A 19,387-nucleotide genomic window follows, 5' to 3' on the forward strand; every position below is an offset into this window, starting at 1 on the left:
TGTAATATATCGGAGACTCGAAAATATGTCATTACATATGAATGTTGGCTATATATACGTCATATTTTAATTAGGTCGTCGTAGTTTCGAACGGAAAAATTCATCACCATCTCCCTCCTCTTTCTCTCCAACATGAAACTTCTATCGTTTCCTCTTTTTACTTATGTTTGTTCCTTTTTCTTGATGGCTACTTATTTTTTCAAATATTATTTTCTAAGATATTTTATGAGAAAACAAAATATGTTCTAAATCATGGATTATTAATTAGAATATATATCTTTTTGTGATATTAGTAACTATTATATGTTTATGTCACTAGATTATATTTTTTTCAAAATGTATTTTCAACTTATCTTTGATTAATTAGTGAAATTTTTAAGCTAATTAAAACTAAATTTGAAATTATAATGAAACCTTTTATATAACCAATTAATATTTTGACTACTAGACTAAATATTTTATTTTATTTTATTTTAAGTGAATATCTAAAAACATATTTTGCAATTTTCCAAATCCAAAGCTTTTAGTCTTAATTCGTGTTTGGTTCGATCAAAATTGAACATAGTATTTATATACGATTACAATAAACCTTAATAATTTTTACTAAAAAAGCTGTGTGATTAAAGTCATATATATATTCTACTGAAAAATAAAAGATCAATATAAGAAAACTTATGAAAACATAAAATATTGGAAAAGAATAAACAAATGTACTGAAATGAAGATATTAAGGAAGAAAATATTCAATTATTCAAATTTGATTTTAAAAACATAAAATCAATTTAGAAATGTACATAAATATCATTACTAAGTTTCTGTTGTCTATATAAAGATCAACTTGAAACGCACTTAAAAAGAAGACTACCAAAATGTTTTAACTAATTAAAATAAGATAAGAACAAGTTTGGTAACCGATTTGTCCTATTTTAATTTTGTTGTTGTAAAATATCAATGTCTAATTATCAAAAAAGATATTAAAAAATATCAATGTCTATAAACAGAATCAAAGATGTATATAAGTACCCATCATGGAGAAAAAAATGAAAGACCAGAGAGATTTGATCATATTGTTAGTTCCAAAAAGAAAAAAAAAAACAATATGAAGAATCTCTTTATCTTCGTGATTCTTCTTAGTGTATGCATCAGAAATACATTCGGAATAAGTACACTCTTGGTCAAAAATGAGCTGAACAATAAAGTCCTTGGTGTGCGTTGTAGATCTAAGGACGACAACCTTGGTGATCATATTTTGCGCGTTGGCCAAATGACCAAAAATAATTTTGATGATAATGTTTGGAGGAGGACGCTTTTCTGGTGTAATTTGTGGAAAGGACCTGATTTTAAGCTCCACGTAGCGTTTGATGCATACAGATCTCAATGGAAAGCGGATATTGGGCCTAGGTACTTGTGGATAGCAAGAGAGGATGGGATCTATTACACACAACATCCCGAGACACCTCCTAAAAAGAAATATGATTGGCCAAAGGCTTAAACGCCCAAGGATTAGGGTTTCATATTATTCGTGAAGTTCACGTATGTGTGTCTGATGAAGATCATTTCTTTGTTTTTTTTCTTTTCTTTATAATTTGAATAAAATTGGTCACTGTAGAAATCTGACTCTAATGTGTGCGTAAGAAGTGTGTAACGCTCGGCGGTGGAGCTTATGTTACAATCCGTACTTCATTATTCTGTCTGTGATAAGAAATAATAATAATTGAATATGTAGCCTAGTTTTATGCAAAAGTTTTGAATGTTTTCAATTTACAATCCAACTAAAAACGGAACAACATCTCAAACAATTTACAATAAAATCAAAGATTTATATTCTTTATCTCAGATTACGTTTTAATTTCATAAAAAGTAACATAAGAAATTATACCTTTTTGGATTCAACACTGTTTCATTTTTTGGTTAAAATATTATCATCCCATATCGTCTCAATTTTCCTTGTTAGCACAAAGAAATAACATCAAAACCTATTTTCATGAAATAAAATGTGAATATAAATATAACAATAGATTAAGTCTATTCCCCAAATTTATCACGAGAAAATGAACAATCTCTTCATATTTTCGATTGTTATTGGCTTATGCATTGGCGTAAGCAATGCTTTTCACGAGATAGGAGAAAGCAAAGTCGTGTTAAGCAATCAATTGGAACACAGCAAACTCCTCAAAGTTCATTGTCGTTCCAAAGACGACGATCTTGGGGAGCATATTTTGAAAATTGGCCAAGACTACGAGTTTACTTTTGGTGATAACATTTGGCAAACGACTAGTTTCTCATGTCAAATGGATCAGGGTCCTAATTTTAAGCATCACCTAGATTTTGTGGCATATGAGACTTCGTGGAGCAAAGCTCTTGAAGCTTCGTGTAAGTGGATAGGTAGAGAAGATGGAATCTATTTTTCTCAAGATGGAGTTCCTCCCACCAAAAAGTACCAAGATGGAGTTCCTCCCACCAAAAAGTACCAATGGGATGATCCTCATTGAAAATTAGAGTTTTATATTATCTTTGGTTGATCTGAAGAATTGGTCCTCATATGAAAATTAGGGTTTTATATTCTTTGGTGGATCTTTGTACCTCTTATTATGAATAAAGTTATCGATAAAATTTTCTTTAATAACAAACATTCCATTGATATGGATTTCTTTGAAAGGATAAGTAGTTATATAAATACGTGAAAGATATAAGAAATTTGAGGGACTAAAGAGCAAAAATATAGATATTTTGAAGAACAAACGGTCGAAGAACATCTGAAACTATCATCAATCGGAGAAGAAGAAGAATGGCACTGACACTGACACCAACAAGTTCCGTTCATCTTCTCAGTTCCATATCCGTCGCGCGTCCTCGGATCTTCGCCGCTGATTTTAATCTTCGATCGCGGTGGCGACGTCGTCGGCCTGTTACGTCAATTTCTAACTTCCGTCTCAGACTTCCTTCGAAAACTTCGCTTCACTGTCTCTGTTCTTCGTCTTCCGCTTCATCTCCTATGTCGCTCGAAGTCTCCAGTCCCAATTCTCAGGTTTACCCCTCTTAATTTTCGAGCTAGAAGGTTGATCGATCATGTTACTGGTTTTGCTCTTTTTAACGTTTTGTGTCAAAATTTTGGTCAGTTTCTTGATTGTTTGATCTATTCAAGAGCGTATTGGGTTACCCAAGGCGTGATTGCATGGAATGTGGATGTTGGTGAAGGGTCTTGTTACTTTTACGCGAGCAAAAGTGCTGGTTTATCATTCAGCGAAGATGGAATCGATGGTGCTTAATCTTATCTCTAAGTCTCTGTGATGGTTTGATTTATTTATTTTAAACCAAGTTCATTGGCTTTCAGGTTATGATTTAAGAATCAAGCTTGAAGCTGAATCCGGTTCACTTCCTGCAGATGTAAGTTGTGCACTCTCTGCCATGTGTTTGCTTCATAAGAGTACATATTTTTTAGGGAGTTTAGGAAGAAGTTTCAAAGTTGAAGGCTTGATTTCAGGTAATTGAGAAGTTTCCACATATTAGGAATTACAAATCGTTCAAAGTTCCTAAGGATTTGGATATCAGGGATCTTGTCAAAAGCCAGTTAGCTGTTGTTTGTTTTGATGGTAAGAGTTGTCTTTTACCATTTCATTTGATTGATTCGTCTTCTATGTTTTTCATATTTGTTTCCCTTCCTTGTTTAGGATTACTCATTGCCAACACTAAGAAACTTACGGAGACTGAATTATTTAGTGTTTATTTAATTTTTCTGTAGCGGAAGGACGGCTGATTCAAGGAACTGGGTTGCAGTTGCCTGGCGTCCTGGATGAATTGTTCTCATATGATGGTCCCCTAGGTGCACATTTTACACCAGAAGGTGTCTCTCTTCACCTCTGGGCTCCCACTGCTCAAGTATGTTGGAAATGGTTATTGGCGTTACCTTTTCTACTTGCCTTATACATAAGTAACTCTTTTTGTGTGCTCATTTGTGCATTTAAGTAGGCAGTATCTGTTTGCATCTATAAAAACCCACTTGACAAGAGTCCGATGGAAATTTGCCCACTCAAAGAGGCTAACGGTGTGTGGAGCACTGAAGGAGCTTGTAGTTGGGGAGGATGCTATTACGTGTATAAAGTATCAGTCTATCATCCAAGCACCATGAAATTGGAAACTTGCTATGCTAATGATCCTTATGCACGGGGGTAATAGTATTTTTCAATTGGCTTGAATGGATATCCCCCATAAAACTTTTTTGAAAATGAGTCATGTGTGATTTGTATTTTCTCAAGCAGGCTTTCAGCAGATGGGAGGAAAACTTTTCTGGTTAATCTTGATTCTGATGATCTAAAACCTGAAGGATGGGACAACTTAGCAGATAAGAAACCATGCCTAAGATCCTTCTCAGATATAAGTATTTATGAGCTGCATGTGAGGGATTTCAGGTAATTATACTCAATTTCCAGATTCATGGTTTACTTTTTACCATGGGGCAAGACTTAGCAGGTAATTTTCGTTACAGATATACGTACTCTTTCTTACCAATTATCTTCCTCTCTTCCCGCAACCAAGAAACAGTAACTTCTTGAATAGACAAAGAAAATATATATTTTTCTAGCCTATATTTGTTTGGTCAATCTTTGAATCACATTATTGAAATTGTAGAATCATTTTACTTGCTCGTGCATATTTCCCTTTTCTTCTCGTTTGTCTAATTTTTACCTGCTATTTCAGTGCCAATGATGAGACTGTTGAGCCTGAAAATCGTGGTGGATATCTGGCTTTCACTTCAAAGGTGCATATATCTTTGTCCATGCGCATACCTTCATCATCTTTGTCGATATGGGTTGTTTGAATTCACATGTTTTACTGGTGATCCCAAATTCTAGTTGTATTTCTGACACATTTGCTGCTCAGAAAAGATGCTCTGATTCATCATGTTGTGTCATATCTCATTAGATATATTGGCAGGATTCTGCAGGTGTGAAACATCTTCAGAAATTAGTTGATGCAGGTCTTACCCATCTACATCTTCTTCCAACATTTCAGTTTGGTGATGTTGATGATGAGAAGGAGAATTGGAAGTCTGTAGGTATATTTGATGTCTCAAGCACACGCTTAAACTTAATAGACTGTAAACGATTCATTTTTGGGATGCATTTTCTCTTTAAATTTGAGGCCTTATTTATTGAACTCAAGTTAGAGATCAAAAGCCGGAAGGGCCTTAAGTCTTCAGACCAATAGAAACATAAGCAAAAGTAACAAAGTCGTCTGTCTTATTTCTGGTTTTTATTGTAGATATAATTTGACCTTTTTATTGTAGACACCAGTCTGCTGGAAGGATTACGACCTGATTCAACTGAGGCACAAGCTCGTATTACAGAAATCCAGAATGATGATGGCTATAACTGGGGGTAGTTTGTTTTACACAAGTTACTTCATTCTTCATAATGAATCAATCACCTTCATCACAAGTTTTATGTTTTGTGAAGGTATAATCCTGTGCTCTGGGGAGTCCCAAAAGGAAGCTATGCTAGTGATCCGACTGGTCCATGCCGCATAATTGAATTTAGAAAAATGGTTCAGGTTTGCATTTTTCCCATGTTTGGATATTGAAAATAGTAAGTGTATACTGGTCCTGGTTATTTGCAATACTAATAGGCTCATTGAAAGCTAAAATTTGTAGTGATTCATACAATGTGTTGATGACTGCATGATAAAGCCTCATGCTATTTCGAGTTGGCTCTTTATGTAGCTTCTTTTGGCAGGCTCTTAATTGTACTGGTCTTAATGTCGTCTTAGATGTTGTTTACAACCACTTGCATGCAAGTGGGCCACATGACAAAGAATCTGTTCTTGATAAGGTGTGCACCTAACTAAGATTTGATTAATTTTCAGTTTGATAACTAACTGTCTAGCCTGAATTCTCATCTATCTTCCACGAAAAAATGTATTTGCTTAGATAGTTCCAGGTTACTATTTGAGAAGGAACAGTGATGGTTTTATTGAAAACAGTACATGCGTAAACAACACTGCTAGCGAGCACTATATGGTTGATCGTCTCATACGGGATGATCTATTAAATTGGGTTGTTAACTATAAGGTACATGCTTGTAATCTTTTCTGATTATTTTCCATCTTGCTACTTCTTCCCTCCTTGAAAAATATATTAGCTTTTTTCTCATGTATCTTTCAACCTTTGATCGACTGGCCATGACAATGTTTATTATATCCTGCAAAGTATATTTTTTGCTTGTATATTCCAGCTGCCTGATCATGTGCTGATTCTGTCAGGTTGATGGTTTCCGTTTTGATCTTATGGGTCATATAATGAAAGCTACAATTGTAAGCAGCTTTGTTACTCTGCATATTTTATTTGTATGATTGGTAGTTTTCTTTACTCTTTTCTTCAGAAGTTAGTATGTTATTTCATTAGGTTTCTGTGTAAAATTACAAAAGTTTTGAGATGAGTTGTAATATCTATATTCCTTAGGTAAACGCAAAATCTGCAATTGGTAGCTTGAGAAAGGAAACAGATGGAGTTGATGGTTCAAGAATTTATTTGTAAGTCTTGGCTATTTTTCGGACTTGCATGCAAGTTTTACGACATTCGTTATGTCCTTTTCCCTCGTGAAATAATTTTGGCCATATAATTTGTTGTGCTATCCCTTCATCATCAGATATGGCGAAGGATGGAACTTTGGTGAAGTTGCTGAAAATGGACGTGGAATAAATGCGTCACAGTTCAATTTAGGCGGGACAGGAATTGGAAGGTTTGAAAGTCATTACTTTAATAAATTGTACCTTTTTAGTTAATCCGTTGGACATCTTGTCACTTTCTTCAACGATTGTACAACATTCCCTGATCAATTTTGTTTTACCTGAATTGTTTAAATCTCTATTCAGTTTTAACGACCGTATACGAGATGCAACTCTTGGTGGATCTCCATTTGGTCATCCTCTTCAACAAGGATTCATTACAGGTTTATTGTTACAGGTATTTTGCCTTTTTTTTTGTGCAGTTACCAATCAAGATATTGAATCACCAAATTTTTTTAGCTCTAACCGAGGTTAAATGAAGAATATGGTCTTAACTCCACATTATCACATTTATATTCATGGCTTTACCAACAACTTATATTTGTGGTTTTGTTTGGAATAGACACTACAATACGGCTTTATTGTTTTGAGAGATGAGTAATCATCATGTATCCTTATTTGCCACTAGTAAATTATTATTCAAGTAGAGAGATACGCTTATAAATATGTAAAATTCTTTTCTTCACTTCTTTACCTTCCCTATTATGGACAGCCTAACGCTCATGACCATGGTTCAGAAGCTACACAGGAACTGATGCTTTCCACTGCGAAAAATCACATCCAGGTAATGATCTCCGTTAGATATCATATGATATATGGTAATCATATTTCTGAAATCAAGGCTTAAGGATTGCCCGAACCCAATCTTGTTCTCATATTCGCTTCATAGCTGTTCCCAATGCTTTCTCCTTTCTTACTACATTATGTTATCTTACTAGTTGAAATGTGACAGCTGTATGGATATCTTGTAACACTAAGTTCTAGAAAGTCTTTTTCTGATATTATCATTTTACTTCCATCATGGATTAGACTGGTATGGCAGCAAATTTGAAGGATTATATGCTGACCAACCACGAAGGAAAGGAGGTATGTAATTAGTCGCACTTTACTATTGAACCTTTCTCAAAGAATTTTTGCCTCACCTTTTATGTTGTATGGCTCTCATTTTGTAGGTGAAGGGATCAGAGGTTTTAATGCATGATGCTACACCTGTTGCATATGCTTCACTGCCAACAGAAACTGTATGCAACTTCCTTTCTATCACTTTCATCATTTAAGTGAAACAAGCACCAATAAATCTGCGATGCTCATACCAGCATTTCCCTGTGGTTTCAGATTAATTACGTATCTGCTCATGACAATGAAACTCTCTTTGACATTATCAGTTTGAAGGTAATAAAACAAATATGATGTCTGAACTTTTTCCAAATTTTCAATTCGTCAGCTCAATGTTTTCTTCTGCTTGATTAGTATTTAATTCTGAAGCACTTCACTCTGCATGTTGTATCTGCGAGCCAACAGACGTGTATCCACTCTCTATTTATTTGCATCATACATTTCTACTTGAGGATCTGTATAGACTTATTTCTGCTTTGTTCTTGCAGACACCGATGGAAATATCTGTTGATGAAAGGTGTCGAATCAATCATTTGGCGTCAAGTATGATTGCCCTCTCTCAGGTTCTCTACTGTATTCCAACTTAACTTAGTTATATGTAGACTAAGGGACTGCAAACTACGGCTAGTGGGCACTATTCTCGAATCTATTACACCAAGTAGATTTCTGTTCAAATCTTAATATGTTTTATTCTGCATGTAAAGGGTATTCCATTCTTCCATGCTGGGGATGAGATTCTACGCTCGAAATCACTTGATCGAGATTCTTACAACTCCGGTGACTGGTTCAATAGGTTTGCGTTTTCGTTCTTGTAATGAAACATTTCCTCTGATAATATATTTCCCCTACTGATCGACATGAACGGCAACAAGTTTAGGCTGGACTTCAGCTACAGTTCCAACAATTGGGGTGTTGGGCTTCCTCCAAAAGGGAAAAACGAACACAACTGGCCACTGTAAGTGCCGACGGAATCGCCTTCAATAAATCTGATTGCTGAGTAAACCATACGCCCATTGCATGTTTCTGATACCAGTCAGCTCCTGCTGAACATGTCTCTAGGATCAAACCGAGGCTACAAGATCCATCTTTCAAGCCTAAGAGCAGTCACATAGTTGCCACCCTCCACAATTTCTTAGATTTGTTACGCATCAGATACTCTTCACCTCTCTTTCGTTTAGATACAGCAAGGGCTATACAGGTCAGGATGACTACTGTTTAATAAATTCTCTACACTGGGTTCTCTGCTATGAATTATTATCCTTCTTTTGCTATGCCATAAAATACTACCAGAAGCTCATGCAGGTTCTAAGTGACTTATCGGTGGTTGTATTGACTCATTCACAATCACCGCAAATGAGATAAGAGATCTCAAAAACTTGTGGACTGATATGACCTCTATTTTTTTTTTCCTCAGGAGCGAGTGCGATTTCATAACACAGGCCCCTCATCAATCCCTGGTGCCATTGTCATGAGCATTGAAGATGGTCACAGAGGCATCCCAAGTGTATCTCAGATCGATCCAATGTAAGCAAGAAAAAAAAAAACAACTCGACAAATCTTTCAAAGCTTCATATATGTAGACATTGTTCAGTAATGGTGCTGTTACCCCTACAGCTACTCACTCATTGTGGTAATCTTCAATGCACGCCCGTCTGAGTTCTCATATCCCAGTCCCGCTCTAAAAGACAGGAAGCTCGAATTACACCCGGTTCAGGTAAATCACGCATCACAGAAAATAGAACAATATCACAAGCTTTCACCTTTCAGTTTGTTGTGTATTAGAAAAGTTGTAAGATCTCTAAGCGATAAGTTAACTCTGAGTGACTAACAGGTGATGTCAGCCGATGAAATAGTCAAGAAATCAGTTTACGACTCGTTTTCTGGGGGCTTCACTGTACCGGCAAGAACAACGACGGTGTTTGTTGAATCGCGGAATGGTTGAAATTTATCCTTTATAGCAATAACAGGTAAATGTTCTGTTCCATAATATTCTCTCAAGAACATGGCTTGTCTTTAATATAATGCCTCGAAATTTAATATTTTCTATATAATTTTGGCTCACTATCATCTTATTAGTTTTAACTTCATTATATGTATCTCTATAAAGATTGTCAGATTGACTAAGCTCGAATGAGGAATTGTTTACTGCAACAACTCTCGGCGTGTTTCACATTTAAGATATGTCCCACTCCTATATATAAAATATAGTGGATTTCTTCAAATTTGGGCGATATTGTTATCCAATTTTATAGGGATTGCTGTCATTTGTTATCCAAATCTCTCTGTCACCTAGTCTTCGAGGTGAAAAAATCATTAGATATCCACATTTGTTCAACTTTTTAAAGGACATGATTGGTTGGGGAAATTTATAAAGTCACTAAAAGCTACAGCTCCAAAATTAAAACAATTATGTTAGCACGGCTGATCAAACCTCTTCGTCTTGTTCCACGGTCATGTAGCACATGATTTTGATGAATATCGATAACTGAGAGTTTAGGGTTTCGGTGGAAATTGGAATGGACACGTTTTTTCTTATATACGTATCACGTTTTGGTTTTGACTCCAATCAATGGTTTAAATCAAAACATTTCGGATTGGCTATTTTGACAGCGCAAAAAAGAAACAACCAAAAGTCCGATTGGGCTAAACCGGAGATACCCAATTTTGGTCACATACTAAAAACTGCCCCTCATAAGTGTGCAACATTGGTTGCATTACAGAATTGACATTACAGTATTGGCTTAGAGCTCTACCGTACATGAGGAAAACCAAGAGCGGTTCGAAGTCGTGGATGTTCAAACAAAAGAGCGGTTAGTACAAGAGAGCAAAATGAGATTTACACATTCGTACTATATAATATAATACAAATATATATACATGAATAAATGATAAAATATTTTTTACAGCAAACTTTGTTATATATATATATATATATTTTTTTTTATTGGATATTACTACATTGTATGAATATCCATGAAATATTTAAATTTCGTTAAAAATGCCGTAGATATCCAAGCAAAATAGGCATAGACGCTTTAGACTGTCTAAGCGGTTTAGGCGGACAAAAAAATTGGTGATCCGAGTTCTTTTTAATATGGTTGCAAAGATGCTCTTCTACATCATTTCATTATTAGCGTTCATTTGAGAACATAGCCATTTGTACACTTGGTCTCAGATTAATCATTTCTAACAATTATGTAGATTTTGGTCGTTTTCTCTCTGTACAAATTGTGAACAAACTGCCTATTGTTTGCATATAGCTCTTATATTTGCATAGCTCATTTTTTTTGCCTTTGAATCAACTGCGCATATAGCTCTTACGATGTGTTATGTTGTTTTATGTTGACTCTCGTTTCAAAATTTACTTCTATTATAGTACATTAACATTAACATTATTTTCTAAAACCTACGTACCAATGTAATATCCTCTCATCATGTAAGGTCAAATCCTCTCATCATCCTGATGCTAAATCTTCTGATCTTCCTAAGGTTCACTTTACCATCTTATCTCTAAATTATCATTCATCAGCTCTGCTAATTTCCCTTGGTCTTTAGTAGATTTGACAGTCTCTCTTCTTTTTCCCATGTTGTAAGTCTTAAAAAAGAAAAAAACTGCCGACAAGAAAAAAAGAAGCTTCTAGCGGGAATAAGAAGAAAAGTATGGCTGCTAAAGCACCAACTGGAGCTGAAGAAGCTGAACTTGCCTTGCTCGCAAGAAAGAAGCTAGTGACTTGCTCTTGCGAAGAAAGTTATGTACAGGAAGGTGAACAAGGAAGAGTACTGCAGCTTTCATGCTTATGAAGGGTTTCAGCGGGATCTCCAGAAACTTTTCAAAGAAAATGTGACTGCGGCTCTTGCTGGTGACAACCCGAAAACTCGAAAGGAGAGGGAAATGAAAGAGAATTTGAAACGAGCCAAGGAAGAGAAGAGGCAAAGTGACACTCTCAAAATGGCCGAGAACCGGATGAAGAACACGAGAATCAAGCCTCCATGATGATGGTGGTCTGGCAATGACAAGTTGATGATCTAGAATCTTAAGAGAACTCCGATCCTAAACATATTTTACGAGGTTTTTTCCGATGAATATTGTTTCTTATTAATAAATTTTACTATATCTCCAGTTTTAGACATAATTGTTTTTTTTATTGGTCAATCTCAGTGGAATATTCTTATGTTGATTTGTTTGTTGCGATTATTTGCCAAAATCTTTTACAGTCTTCTAAATATTTAGCTTGGTCCATCTATAATACTATAAAATGATCCACGCAATGCGTGAGTTTAATAATTTATTTTTAAAACTTAAATTATACATTGCATATGTATTTGTAGAAAAGGTTGTCGAGTTGATATCAGATCTCAAAGAGAAACATTTATTCAACACTATTAAGCAAGAAAGTTAAATTTAAGTATGTATTGTTGATATTGGGCGACATTATTATCCAATAGGGATTGTTGTCATTGGGCGACATTATTATCCAGTGACAAGTATACGTGATAACGTGTCTCAGCATGCTAGCTGCGGGAACAAAACGCCGGTCACTTTAGTCGTTTCATTGATTCGGAAATAATTTGTATTATGGAGTACGGATATTAAGCCGTGTGCGACGTCAAAAACACCAAACATGGCTTGGATATCACTTTTGTGCATGTTGGTTCTGTTCCAGTAAGTGCTAGTGGTGTTGTCGTGTGAAACAAGACGTAACGGCATTGAAAAATGTCACAAATATACGAAAGTTCGTCCAATAATTAAGTTTATTCTACACAATGACAAACATATTCAAGTTTATTCTACACAGTGACAAAAATCTTCCTACATATTTAATATATATCACTAAAATAATTTGTCTACCTCTTTTATTAACGTTTATTTAATTTTGTTTTGAACAAAACTTCTTTTATTAACTAAGAACTAAAAATAATATAATGCCACGTACTCCTTTGATGTGCCGCGTAGTCCATCTTCTACTCTCTGTTTCTTTCAGATTTCTAAAAAGAAGATACAACATATTAAAGAAAAGGTCGAGTTTTCAAACACGTGTCTTCAACATATTTTTCTTTCCAACTTTTCGTTTAATATTATCGAGAATATCATGGTTGTTTGAGAATATCATGGGGTGTCGTACTTATTCTTCATGATCTTCACTATATTATCCTACTTTACGACCAATGTCACTCACTTTACATAGTGTTTTGATTCTCTATCTATGAATAGAGATACGATATGAACTTTGAAATCATCATAAAAAACTCATCGTAAAAAAAAAAAACACTACACTAAGTTTTCTCTTATATAGAAACACTCGTTATTCTAATTTGCCACTATATCCATTTTTTGCTTATTTATTTATTTGAATTTTTTTAAATTATATTAATCTCTGGAAAGATTGCAAGATTGGGTATGATTGAATGTGGAACTGTGTATCGCAACAACTCGGCGTGTTTCACGTTCAAGATATGTCCCAGTCCCACCTCTATAAATAAAACGACTAAGAGGTAGCCTCCCTAAACAACATACCCATATTATAATAATTCTCGTTTTAGAAATTTTTTGTCTTCAAATAGTGGAGAAATGGATTCAAGATTCACCGATTCCACAACTACCTTAAGGTTCTTCTCACCAATTCATCTTCACATCATATAGTTGTATATGTGAATTTGACATAGATGTATTCATATTGGTATGATTGTATACGTATTTGTTTATGTGATGCATGCAGATGTAATGGTAAGAGTGAAAATGAGAGGAAAAACGGCGATGAAGAAAGAATTAGTAAATACTCCTTTGTGAGTCCACTGTGTATGCGTGGAGGAGATGGATACAATAGTTACTCCAGCAATTCTCTTCTTCAGGTATTTTTTTTTATATATATTTCTTTCATTTTTATAAGACTTATCCATGCCGAAATTTAGAGTCACATTAGTTATTTTGTTGTTTTGGTTTTTTTCGGTTTGTTGAATCCATGATTAAACTGAAACCGAATTTTCTTTTGTAGAACCAAATTGGTTCATCAGTTTGTTTTGGTGCGATTTTGGATACAACGAGTTAAAAACAAAAATAATTAATTTAGTTAATTTGATTGAGTTTACATTACAGTGGTTCTCTACTGAACTAACAAGTTGTTAATTTGTTTCTTTTTATATTTTTGTGTTTTCAGAGAAGAGTGTTATCAAAGGCTAAACCGGTATTGGTTAAGAACACAAAGGACCTGATGATAAACTTAAACTTTCCTACATACATTAAAGTAGCTGATTTGGGCTGTTCATCAGGACAGAATACGTTCTTGGCAATGTCTGAAATTATCAATACAATCAATGTGTTTTGTCAACAGAGGAACCAAAACCCACCAGAAATAGATTGTTGTCTAAATGATCTCCCTAGTAACGATTTTAACACAACGTTCAAATTCATACAATTCTTCAATGGGATGAACATCACGAGCAAAGAATCATACTTTGTCTATGGAGTCCCCGGTTCTTTCTACTCGAGGCTCTTCCCTCGGAGGAGTCTTCATTTCGTACATTCCTCTTATGGTCTCCATTGGCTCTCTAAGGTATGATAAGTGTTGAGACTTTATTTATAACATTCTATGTATAGAAATTGATTAATTTGATGATTTTAAAATTGCTATATATAATGCTAAAACTATTTGATTGTAAGGTTCCTGAAGGGCTTGAGAAGAATAAGATGAGTGTGTACATCACAAATTCAAGTCCTCTAAGCACATACAAGGCTTACTTAAATCAATTCCAAAGAGATTTTGCGACATTCCTTAAACTGCGTTCTGAAGAGATGGTTTCTAATGGACGCATGGTTCTCACTTTCATTGGTCGAAACACTATTGATAATCCATTGCATAGAGATTGTTGTCACTTTTGGACATTATTATCCAAATCTCTTCGTGACCTAGTCGCCGAGGTATGTATATAAATCAAAACATTTTTTTGTTAACATAATCAATATATGTTAAGGAGTTTCAACTGTGAAATGCTCTATGTTAGTGTTGGTTTTCTTCATATTTCCGATGTGAAATCCTAACAATTTGGTCATCATATTTTATTGTATAGGGCCTTGTGAGTGCATCAAAGGTAGATTCATTCTACTTACCGTTTTATGACCCCAACGAAAAAGAAATAAAGGAGATGGTACAGAAAGAAGGTTCCTTTGAAATCAGAGACTTGGAGACACATGGATATGATCTTGGCCATTGTAACCAAGACGAGTCAAAGAGAAGTAAATCAGGGCAAAATGAAGCTAATTACATCAGAGCGGTGAGTGAACCACTGCTTGCGGCTCACTTTGGAGATGCCATTATCAACATATTGTTTAACAAGTTTGCATGTCATGTGTCTCAACATGTTAGTTGCAGGAACAAAACGACCGTCAGCATAGTCGTTTCACTGACTAAGAAAAAAACTTTCCTCATGTCCTAAAGTTTAATCTTGGCGATTAGTGTGGAGTAATTCTTTTTTCAAGTTTATGTTACATATTAAAATTTGGAAAAGAACATAGAGATTGATGCGATTATATTACAAGTGGTCTAGTGATTTGTATTAGGGTTGTGGTACTGGCTATTGGAATTTCTCAAGTGGTACTAGCTATCGGAATTTGTATTAGAATTTTTTTCATGTTTTTTTAATTTATTCACACAGTATTTGAAATCACTTTCCAATAAATCATCCGTTATTTAGTAAATTGTTATACTTCAGTCACGCTTTAAAATTCTCTTACGATGATGAATTGTTGAAAATTTGAGTTGAATTGTGACATCGATTTTAAAATCTACTATTATTTTAACTTACTTGTTACACCATTATTTTTTTCAAAAATCATGAGCTTTATAGTGACGACTTCTCTTAGATGAAATCAAATATACACTTGTAAAATGAAATCAAGTTTTCATGCTAATACTCACCACATCATTTCTACAAAGAAGTTTAAGGACAAAAAAACATTGATTTTTAAAAAATGTTTTAAAAACGTTTACTGTATGATTTCATTTAGTTGGATGAAATCAATTGGTACATGTACGTAGAAATTAGCAATTCCCTTTTTTCTTTCAGATAATAGATTTATATGTGAATGATGAGGCATGGACCATATGAGACAAAAAGAAGATATAAAGAACGAAAGACAACATACATTTGTTTTCCTTTTCCTTTGCCATCAGTCGTGACCTAAACCACATATTATTTTGGTCCCAAATAAGACTTCAAATTCATAAATGATGAAGTTTCCAGATGTATACAATGAAGGCTTCGAAGTGCATGCAGCCTCCTTCAACATAAATCAGTTTAATTTATTTTCTTGAAATATAACAATGGTTCAAGAAATAAAAGTCACCAATCCTTACTCAAGGTTTTTTGTTCTCTCCAATTCATCAACAAAGCATATAGAATATTATACGAATGTGTATTACATAGATGTATGTCTCTGTGTTTAATATTATGCAGGTGTGATTGTAAAAGTGAGTATAAAGTGGATGAAGAGAGAAGTAGTAAATATCCTTTTGTGGGTGCTCTATGTATGAATGGTGGAGATGTAGACAACAGTTACACCACCAAGTCTCTTCTTCAGGTTCTTTCTTCTTCTCTACATATAGTATATGTTTCTATAAGACATGCATACACAAATTAAAGTATCATTTCTTAACATGTGTTTTATCTATGTTTTCAGAAAAGAGTTTTATCAATAACCAATCCGATCTTAGTTAAAAACACAGAGGAAATGTTGACAAACTTGGACTTTCCTAAATGCATTAAGGTAGCCGATTTAGGTTGTTCTTCAGGACAAAACACGTTTTTGGCCATGTCTGAGATCGTCAACACAATCAATGTATTGTGTCAAAAATGGAACCAAAGCCGGCCGGAGATAGATTGTTGTTTGAATGATCTCCCTACTAACGATTTCAACACAACGTTCAAGTTCATAACTTTCTTCAACAAGAAACTCACAAGCAACGGATCGTGCTTCGTCTCTGGAGTCCCTGGTTCCTTTTACTCGAGGCTCTTCCCTCGCAAGAGTCTCCATTTCATATATTCAATTTACAGTATTCATTTCCTCTCTAAGGTCTTACATATACTTTCTTTCATTTTTCACTTATTTGAATTTCCTTACAAGCAAAAAGCCTATAATTAATGATGTTATTATGAACTTGTAAGGTTCCCGATGGATTGGAGAAGAACAAGATGAGTGTGTACATAACAAGTTCAAGTCCTCTAAGTGAATACAAGGCTTACTTGAATCAATTCAAAAGAGATTTTACAACATTTCTAAGAATGCGTTCTGAAGAGATGGTACATAATGGACGTATGGTTCTCACACTAATCGGCAGAAACACTCTAGATAATCCATTGTATAGGGATTGTTGTCATTGTTGGACATTGTTATCCAATTCTCTCCGTGACTTAGTCTTCGAGGTATCAAATTATTACATATATATAGAACTTTGAATATGTTAACCGATGGTTTCAAATATTTTGTCTTTTGTTATCTACTTACATAGGGTCTTTTGAGTGCGTCAAAGGTATATTCGTTCAAAATGCCATTTTATGATCCGAATGAGGAAGAAGTGAAGGAGATTATAAGAAATGAGGGATCCTTCCAAATAAATGACTTGGAGATGCATGAATTTGATCTCGGCCATAGTAAGGAGAAATGTAGCTTACAATCACACAAAGCTAAAGCAGGGCAAAAAGAAGCTAGTTGTATACGAGCGGTGACTGAAACAATGCTCGTAGCTCACTTTGGAGATGACATTATCGATGCATTGTTTCACAAGTATGCACATCATGTGTCTCAGCATGCTAGCTGCAGGGTAAAAACGAGTGTAACTCTAATAGTTTCACTGGTTCGGAAATAACTTTTACCATGGATTAATGATTGATTAGTGTGTGATGCAAAGTTTCCTTCAAAATTAATACTCATCGAATTGTCATATGACTCATATCGTGTAGTATTTTTTGTTTTTTTGTTAAACATCTTGTTGAATTTTTCCAACATATATATTGTTGTTTGATTCTGTTAATGTGAACTATGCATTTATATAATATTTATGAAATAATATTCTATCCAAAAATCAAACATATGTTAAAATGGACTCATTATTTGTATATCCGAAAAACTGAATTCGAATTTGAATCAAAGCAAAAATTATAAACTTATCTATAGCTAAAACCTCCATTTATTTGAAAACTAAAGATATATTTGATTTAAAATCGAATACAAATCGAAACTGTTATAGAAAAGAGTGGTGTGCTTAAAACAATTGTGTGTGGTCGTACTAAAGGAACGTGCGACCATGAAATAGACACAAATACTATTAAGAAGAAGAGACTCACACTCGATAATGGTCAGAGAGCCGACTTGTGCTCCTTAACGCTCCCACCACGGCACCACCCTCTCTCGCTCTATTAATCAACAACATACAATCAAACCAAAATCAAATTACGTTACAAAATTGTCACGAAATAATTAAAGAAAAGAATTCAGTTCATATGTTATATAAAATACATTAATTGATACCAACCGGAGCTTGTAATAATGTGATATATTACTATTGTTGGTATGATGTAACTCGAGCTTTATTAAATCCGTAAGTGTGTGTGTGAGTTATAGACGAAAAGAAAATAATTTATGAAAGTAAATTTATATAATTAGTAGTTATATATATATAGCTAATATAATATAATGATTACATGCAGTCCATGTTATCTAGTCGGTATACTCTTCCCTCATCATTGGGATTAAGCAATAACTAGTCACGCTCTTTTCCGTTAGCCAATTATTTAGCTACTAACCAAGCCTCCCAACAGAGGGAGAGTAGACTTTCTATTATATATGTAGATTTGTTGGCGTCAATTTAAACTATGTATACAACACAAAAAGAATCACATTTTCCATCATAAATTTTCAAATACATTTAGAGTTTTTGTAGGACAATTTTCAAATACTATGTATACAACACAAAAAGAATCACATTTTCCATCATAAATTTTCCATCTTCTGTTGTTCAATGTGAATGAAAATCTACGGAGATGGAGGACAATTGTTGAGGATCATTTAAATGTTGATATAATCGGATAATATATACTCGAAATAAATAAAAATAGGTAATATAACTCTTGAAGATACGATGAGCTGCTCTTGTTGATTGCTTGGTACTTAGTAATATTCTTGACGTGGAATGGGTGCTCTTCACATCATGCATCCATTAACGGAATCTGTTATAATGTATATAGTTCCATCTGCACATTACACACGCCAACGTGTGTTTATTTATAACATAACTTTGTATTAATCTGTCTATTTTAATATTTTATAACTTCATATTCCATAACTAAATGTGTTTATTTTCAATGTTATGGTGAAAGATTCTCTTAATGAAATTTGGAATATGATTACAGATAAGTAATAAATTTTATATATACTACTTTGCGACTACTTGTATTATTGTCTCAAGTCTTGCTTGAAGTCTTATCGTCGTAGCGTTAAGACAAATTAGTTGGACTTGAGTTTTTAGAGTCAATTTTACACAATTCTAGATAACTAAAAGCAATACGTTTTTCTTCTTCTTTCAATATATACATATATTTACGTATACGTATACGTAGAAATATGGTAAACAAATAAATAAAATATAGAAAAGATGAAGATGGAGTGGAGTAATGGTAGAGAGAGAGGAGAAGGGAGAGCCGTAGATTCCGTGAG

At 34.2% G+C, this 19,387-nt stretch overlaps 5 protein-coding genes and 3 long non-coding RNA genes across 14 annotated transcripts; 6 read left to right on the forward strand and 2 right to left on the reverse strand.

Annotated features, from left to right (window-relative positions):
- The first annotated feature begins 999 nt into the window (after positions 1 to 999).
- On the forward strand, positions 1,000 to 1,835 carry AT5G04347 (Plant self-incompatibility protein S1 family). 2 transcript variants are annotated; one of them, NM_001342766.1, is made up of 1 exon: positions 1,000 to 1,835. In NM_001342766.1, the coding sequence occupies exon 1, from the start codon at positions 1,010 to 1,012 to the stop codon at positions 1,490 to 1,492; it is 483 nt and encodes a 160-aa protein (NP_001330171.1). In that variant the 5' UTR covers positions 1,000 to 1,009; the 3' UTR covers positions 1,493 to 1,835. The 2 variants fall into 2 exon arrangements, with proteins under 2 accessions (NP_001330171.1, NP_001031830.1); NM_001036753.3 differs by having other exon boundaries at positions 1,040 to 1,835.
- Positions 1,836 to 2,051: 216 nt separating this feature from the next.
- AT5G04350 (Plant self-incompatibility protein S1 family) lies at positions 2,052 to 2,492 on the forward strand (the record flags this gene model as incomplete). The annotated part of the gene is made up of 1 exon (NM_120517.1): positions 2,052 to 2,492. The coding sequence occupies one exon, from the start codon at positions 2,052 to 2,054 to the stop codon at positions 2,490 to 2,492; it is 441 nt and encodes a 146-aa protein (NP_196055.1).
- A 178-nt stretch (positions 2,493 to 2,670) lies between these two features.
- LDA (limit dextrinase) lies at positions 2,671 to 10,064 on the forward strand. Of its 2 annotated transcripts, NM_120518.5 has the most exons (29): positions 2,671 to 3,028; positions 3,120 to 3,261; positions 3,335 to 3,387; positions 3,485 to 3,593; positions 3,743 to 3,879; positions 3,970 to 4,169; positions 4,260 to 4,409; positions 4,699 to 4,759; positions 4,936 to 5,056; positions 5,288 to 5,378; positions 5,457 to 5,550; positions 5,733 to 5,828; positions 5,927 to 6,067; positions 6,259 to 6,309; positions 6,458 to 6,528; positions 6,645 to 6,737; positions 6,871 to 6,961; positions 7,277 to 7,348; positions 7,594 to 7,650; positions 7,737 to 7,805; positions 7,900 to 7,956; positions 8,169 to 8,243; positions 8,385 to 8,473; positions 8,558 to 8,635; positions 8,740 to 8,878; positions 9,095 to 9,204; positions 9,295 to 9,394; positions 9,512 to 9,647; positions 9,788 to 9,945. In NM_120518.5, exons 1-28 carry the CDS (start codon positions 2,789 to 2,791, stop codon positions 9,620 to 9,622), a joined length of 2,898 nt encoding a protein of 965 aa, NP_196056.2. In that variant the 5' UTR covers positions 2,671 to 2,788; the 3' UTR covers positions 9,623 to 9,647; positions 9,788 to 9,945. The 2 variants fall into 2 exon arrangements, with proteins under 2 accessions (NP_196056.2, NP_001330089.1); NM_001342767.1 differs by having other exon boundaries at positions 2,684 to 3,028; positions 9,512 to 10,064.
- A 115-nt stretch (positions 10,065 to 10,179) lies between these two features.
- Positions 10,180 to 10,494, reverse strand: AT5G00950. The gene has a single exon (NR_142462.1). It is a non-coding gene; the product is annotated as an other RNA (long non-coding RNA).
- A 627-nt stretch (positions 10,495 to 11,121) lies between these two features.
- AT5G00955 lies at positions 11,122 to 11,727 on the reverse strand. The gene has a single exon (NR_142463.1). It is a non-coding gene; the product is annotated as an other RNA (long non-coding RNA).
- On the forward strand, positions 11,404 to 11,686 carry AT5G00960. Its single transcript, NR_142464.1, has one exon. It is a non-coding gene; the product is annotated as an other RNA (long non-coding RNA).
- A 1,104-nt stretch (positions 11,728 to 12,831) lies between the features above and the next one.
- Positions 12,832 to 15,370, forward strand: NAMT1 (S-adenosyl-L-methionine-dependent methyltransferases superfamily protein). Of its 3 annotated transcripts, none has more exons than NM_120519.3 (5): positions 12,832 to 13,287; positions 13,398 to 13,530; positions 13,836 to 14,231; positions 14,339 to 14,596; positions 14,746 to 15,370. In NM_120519.3, exons 1-5 carry the CDS (start codon positions 13,250 to 13,252, stop codon positions 15,109 to 15,111), a joined length of 1,191 nt encoding a protein of 396 aa, NP_196057.1. In that variant the 5' UTR covers positions 12,832 to 13,249; the 3' UTR covers positions 15,112 to 15,370. The 3 variants fall into 3 exon arrangements, with proteins under 3 accessions (NP_196057.1, NP_001331549.1, NP_001031831.1); NM_001036754.2 differs by having other exon boundaries at positions 12,920 to 13,173; NM_001342768.1 differs by having other exon boundaries at positions 12,832 to 13,530.
- Positions 15,371 to 15,934: 564 nt separating this feature from the next.
- Positions 15,935 to 17,614, forward strand: AT5G04380 (S-adenosyl-L-methionine-dependent methyltransferases superfamily protein; the record flags this gene model as incomplete). 3 transcript variants are annotated; one of them, NM_001342771.1, is made up of 5 exons in its annotated part: positions 15,935 to 16,036; positions 16,132 to 16,255; positions 16,355 to 16,747; positions 16,840 to 17,097; positions 17,184 to 17,614. In NM_001342771.1, the coding sequence occupies 5 exons, from the start codon at positions 15,999 to 16,001 to the stop codon at positions 17,538 to 17,540; spliced, it is 1,170 nt and encodes a 389-aa protein (NP_001330836.1). In that variant the 3' UTR covers positions 17,541 to 17,614. The 3 variants fall into 3 exon arrangements, with proteins under 3 accessions (NP_001330836.1, NP_001330837.1, NP_001318479.1); NM_001342770.1 differs by having other exon boundaries at positions 16,132 to 16,747; NM_001342769.1 differs by lacking the exon at positions 15,935 to 16,036 and having other exon boundaries at positions 16,106 to 16,255; positions 17,205 to 17,545.
- Between the last annotated feature and the right edge of the window lie 1,773 nt (positions 17,615 to 19,387).

This window comes from Arabidopsis thaliana, chromosome 5, assembly GCF_000001735.4.
Source record: "Arabidopsis thaliana chromosome 5, partial sequence".
NCBI classification, from domain to species: Eukaryota; Viridiplantae; Streptophyta; class Magnoliopsida; order Brassicales; family Brassicaceae; genus Arabidopsis; species Arabidopsis thaliana.

Excerpts from the sequence above, each read along its gene's own strand:
- AT5G04347 (NM_001342766.1), top strand. The coding sequence starts at position 1,010 with ATGTATATAAGTACCCATCATGGAGAAAAAAATGAAAGACCAGAGAGA.
- LDA (NM_120518.5), top strand. The coding sequence starts at position 2,789 with ATGGCACTGACACTGACACCAACAAGTTCCGTTCATCTTCTCAGTTCC. Across the intron at positions 5,057-5,287 it reads GGAGAATTGGAAGTCTGTAG|ACACCAGTCTGCTGGAAGGA; the intron begins GTATATTTGATG and ends TTTTTATTGTAG. Across the intron at positions 7,349-7,593 it reads CTGCGAAAAATCACATCCAG|ACTGGTATGGCAGCAAATTT; the intron begins GTAATGATCTCC and ends ATCATGGATTAG.
- NAMT1 (NM_001036754.2), top strand. The coding sequence starts at position 13,079 with ATGATTGAATGTGGAACTGTGTATCGCAACAACTCGGCGTGTTTCACG. Across the intron at positions 13,531-13,835 it reads CCAGCAATTCTCTTCTTCAG|AGAAGAGTGTTATCAAAGGC; the intron begins GTATTTTTTTTT and ends TTGTGTTTTCAG. Across the intron at positions 14,597-14,745 it reads TTCGTGACCTAGTCGCCGAG|GGCCTTGTGAGTGCATCAAA; the intron begins GTATGTATATAA and ends TTTATTGTATAG.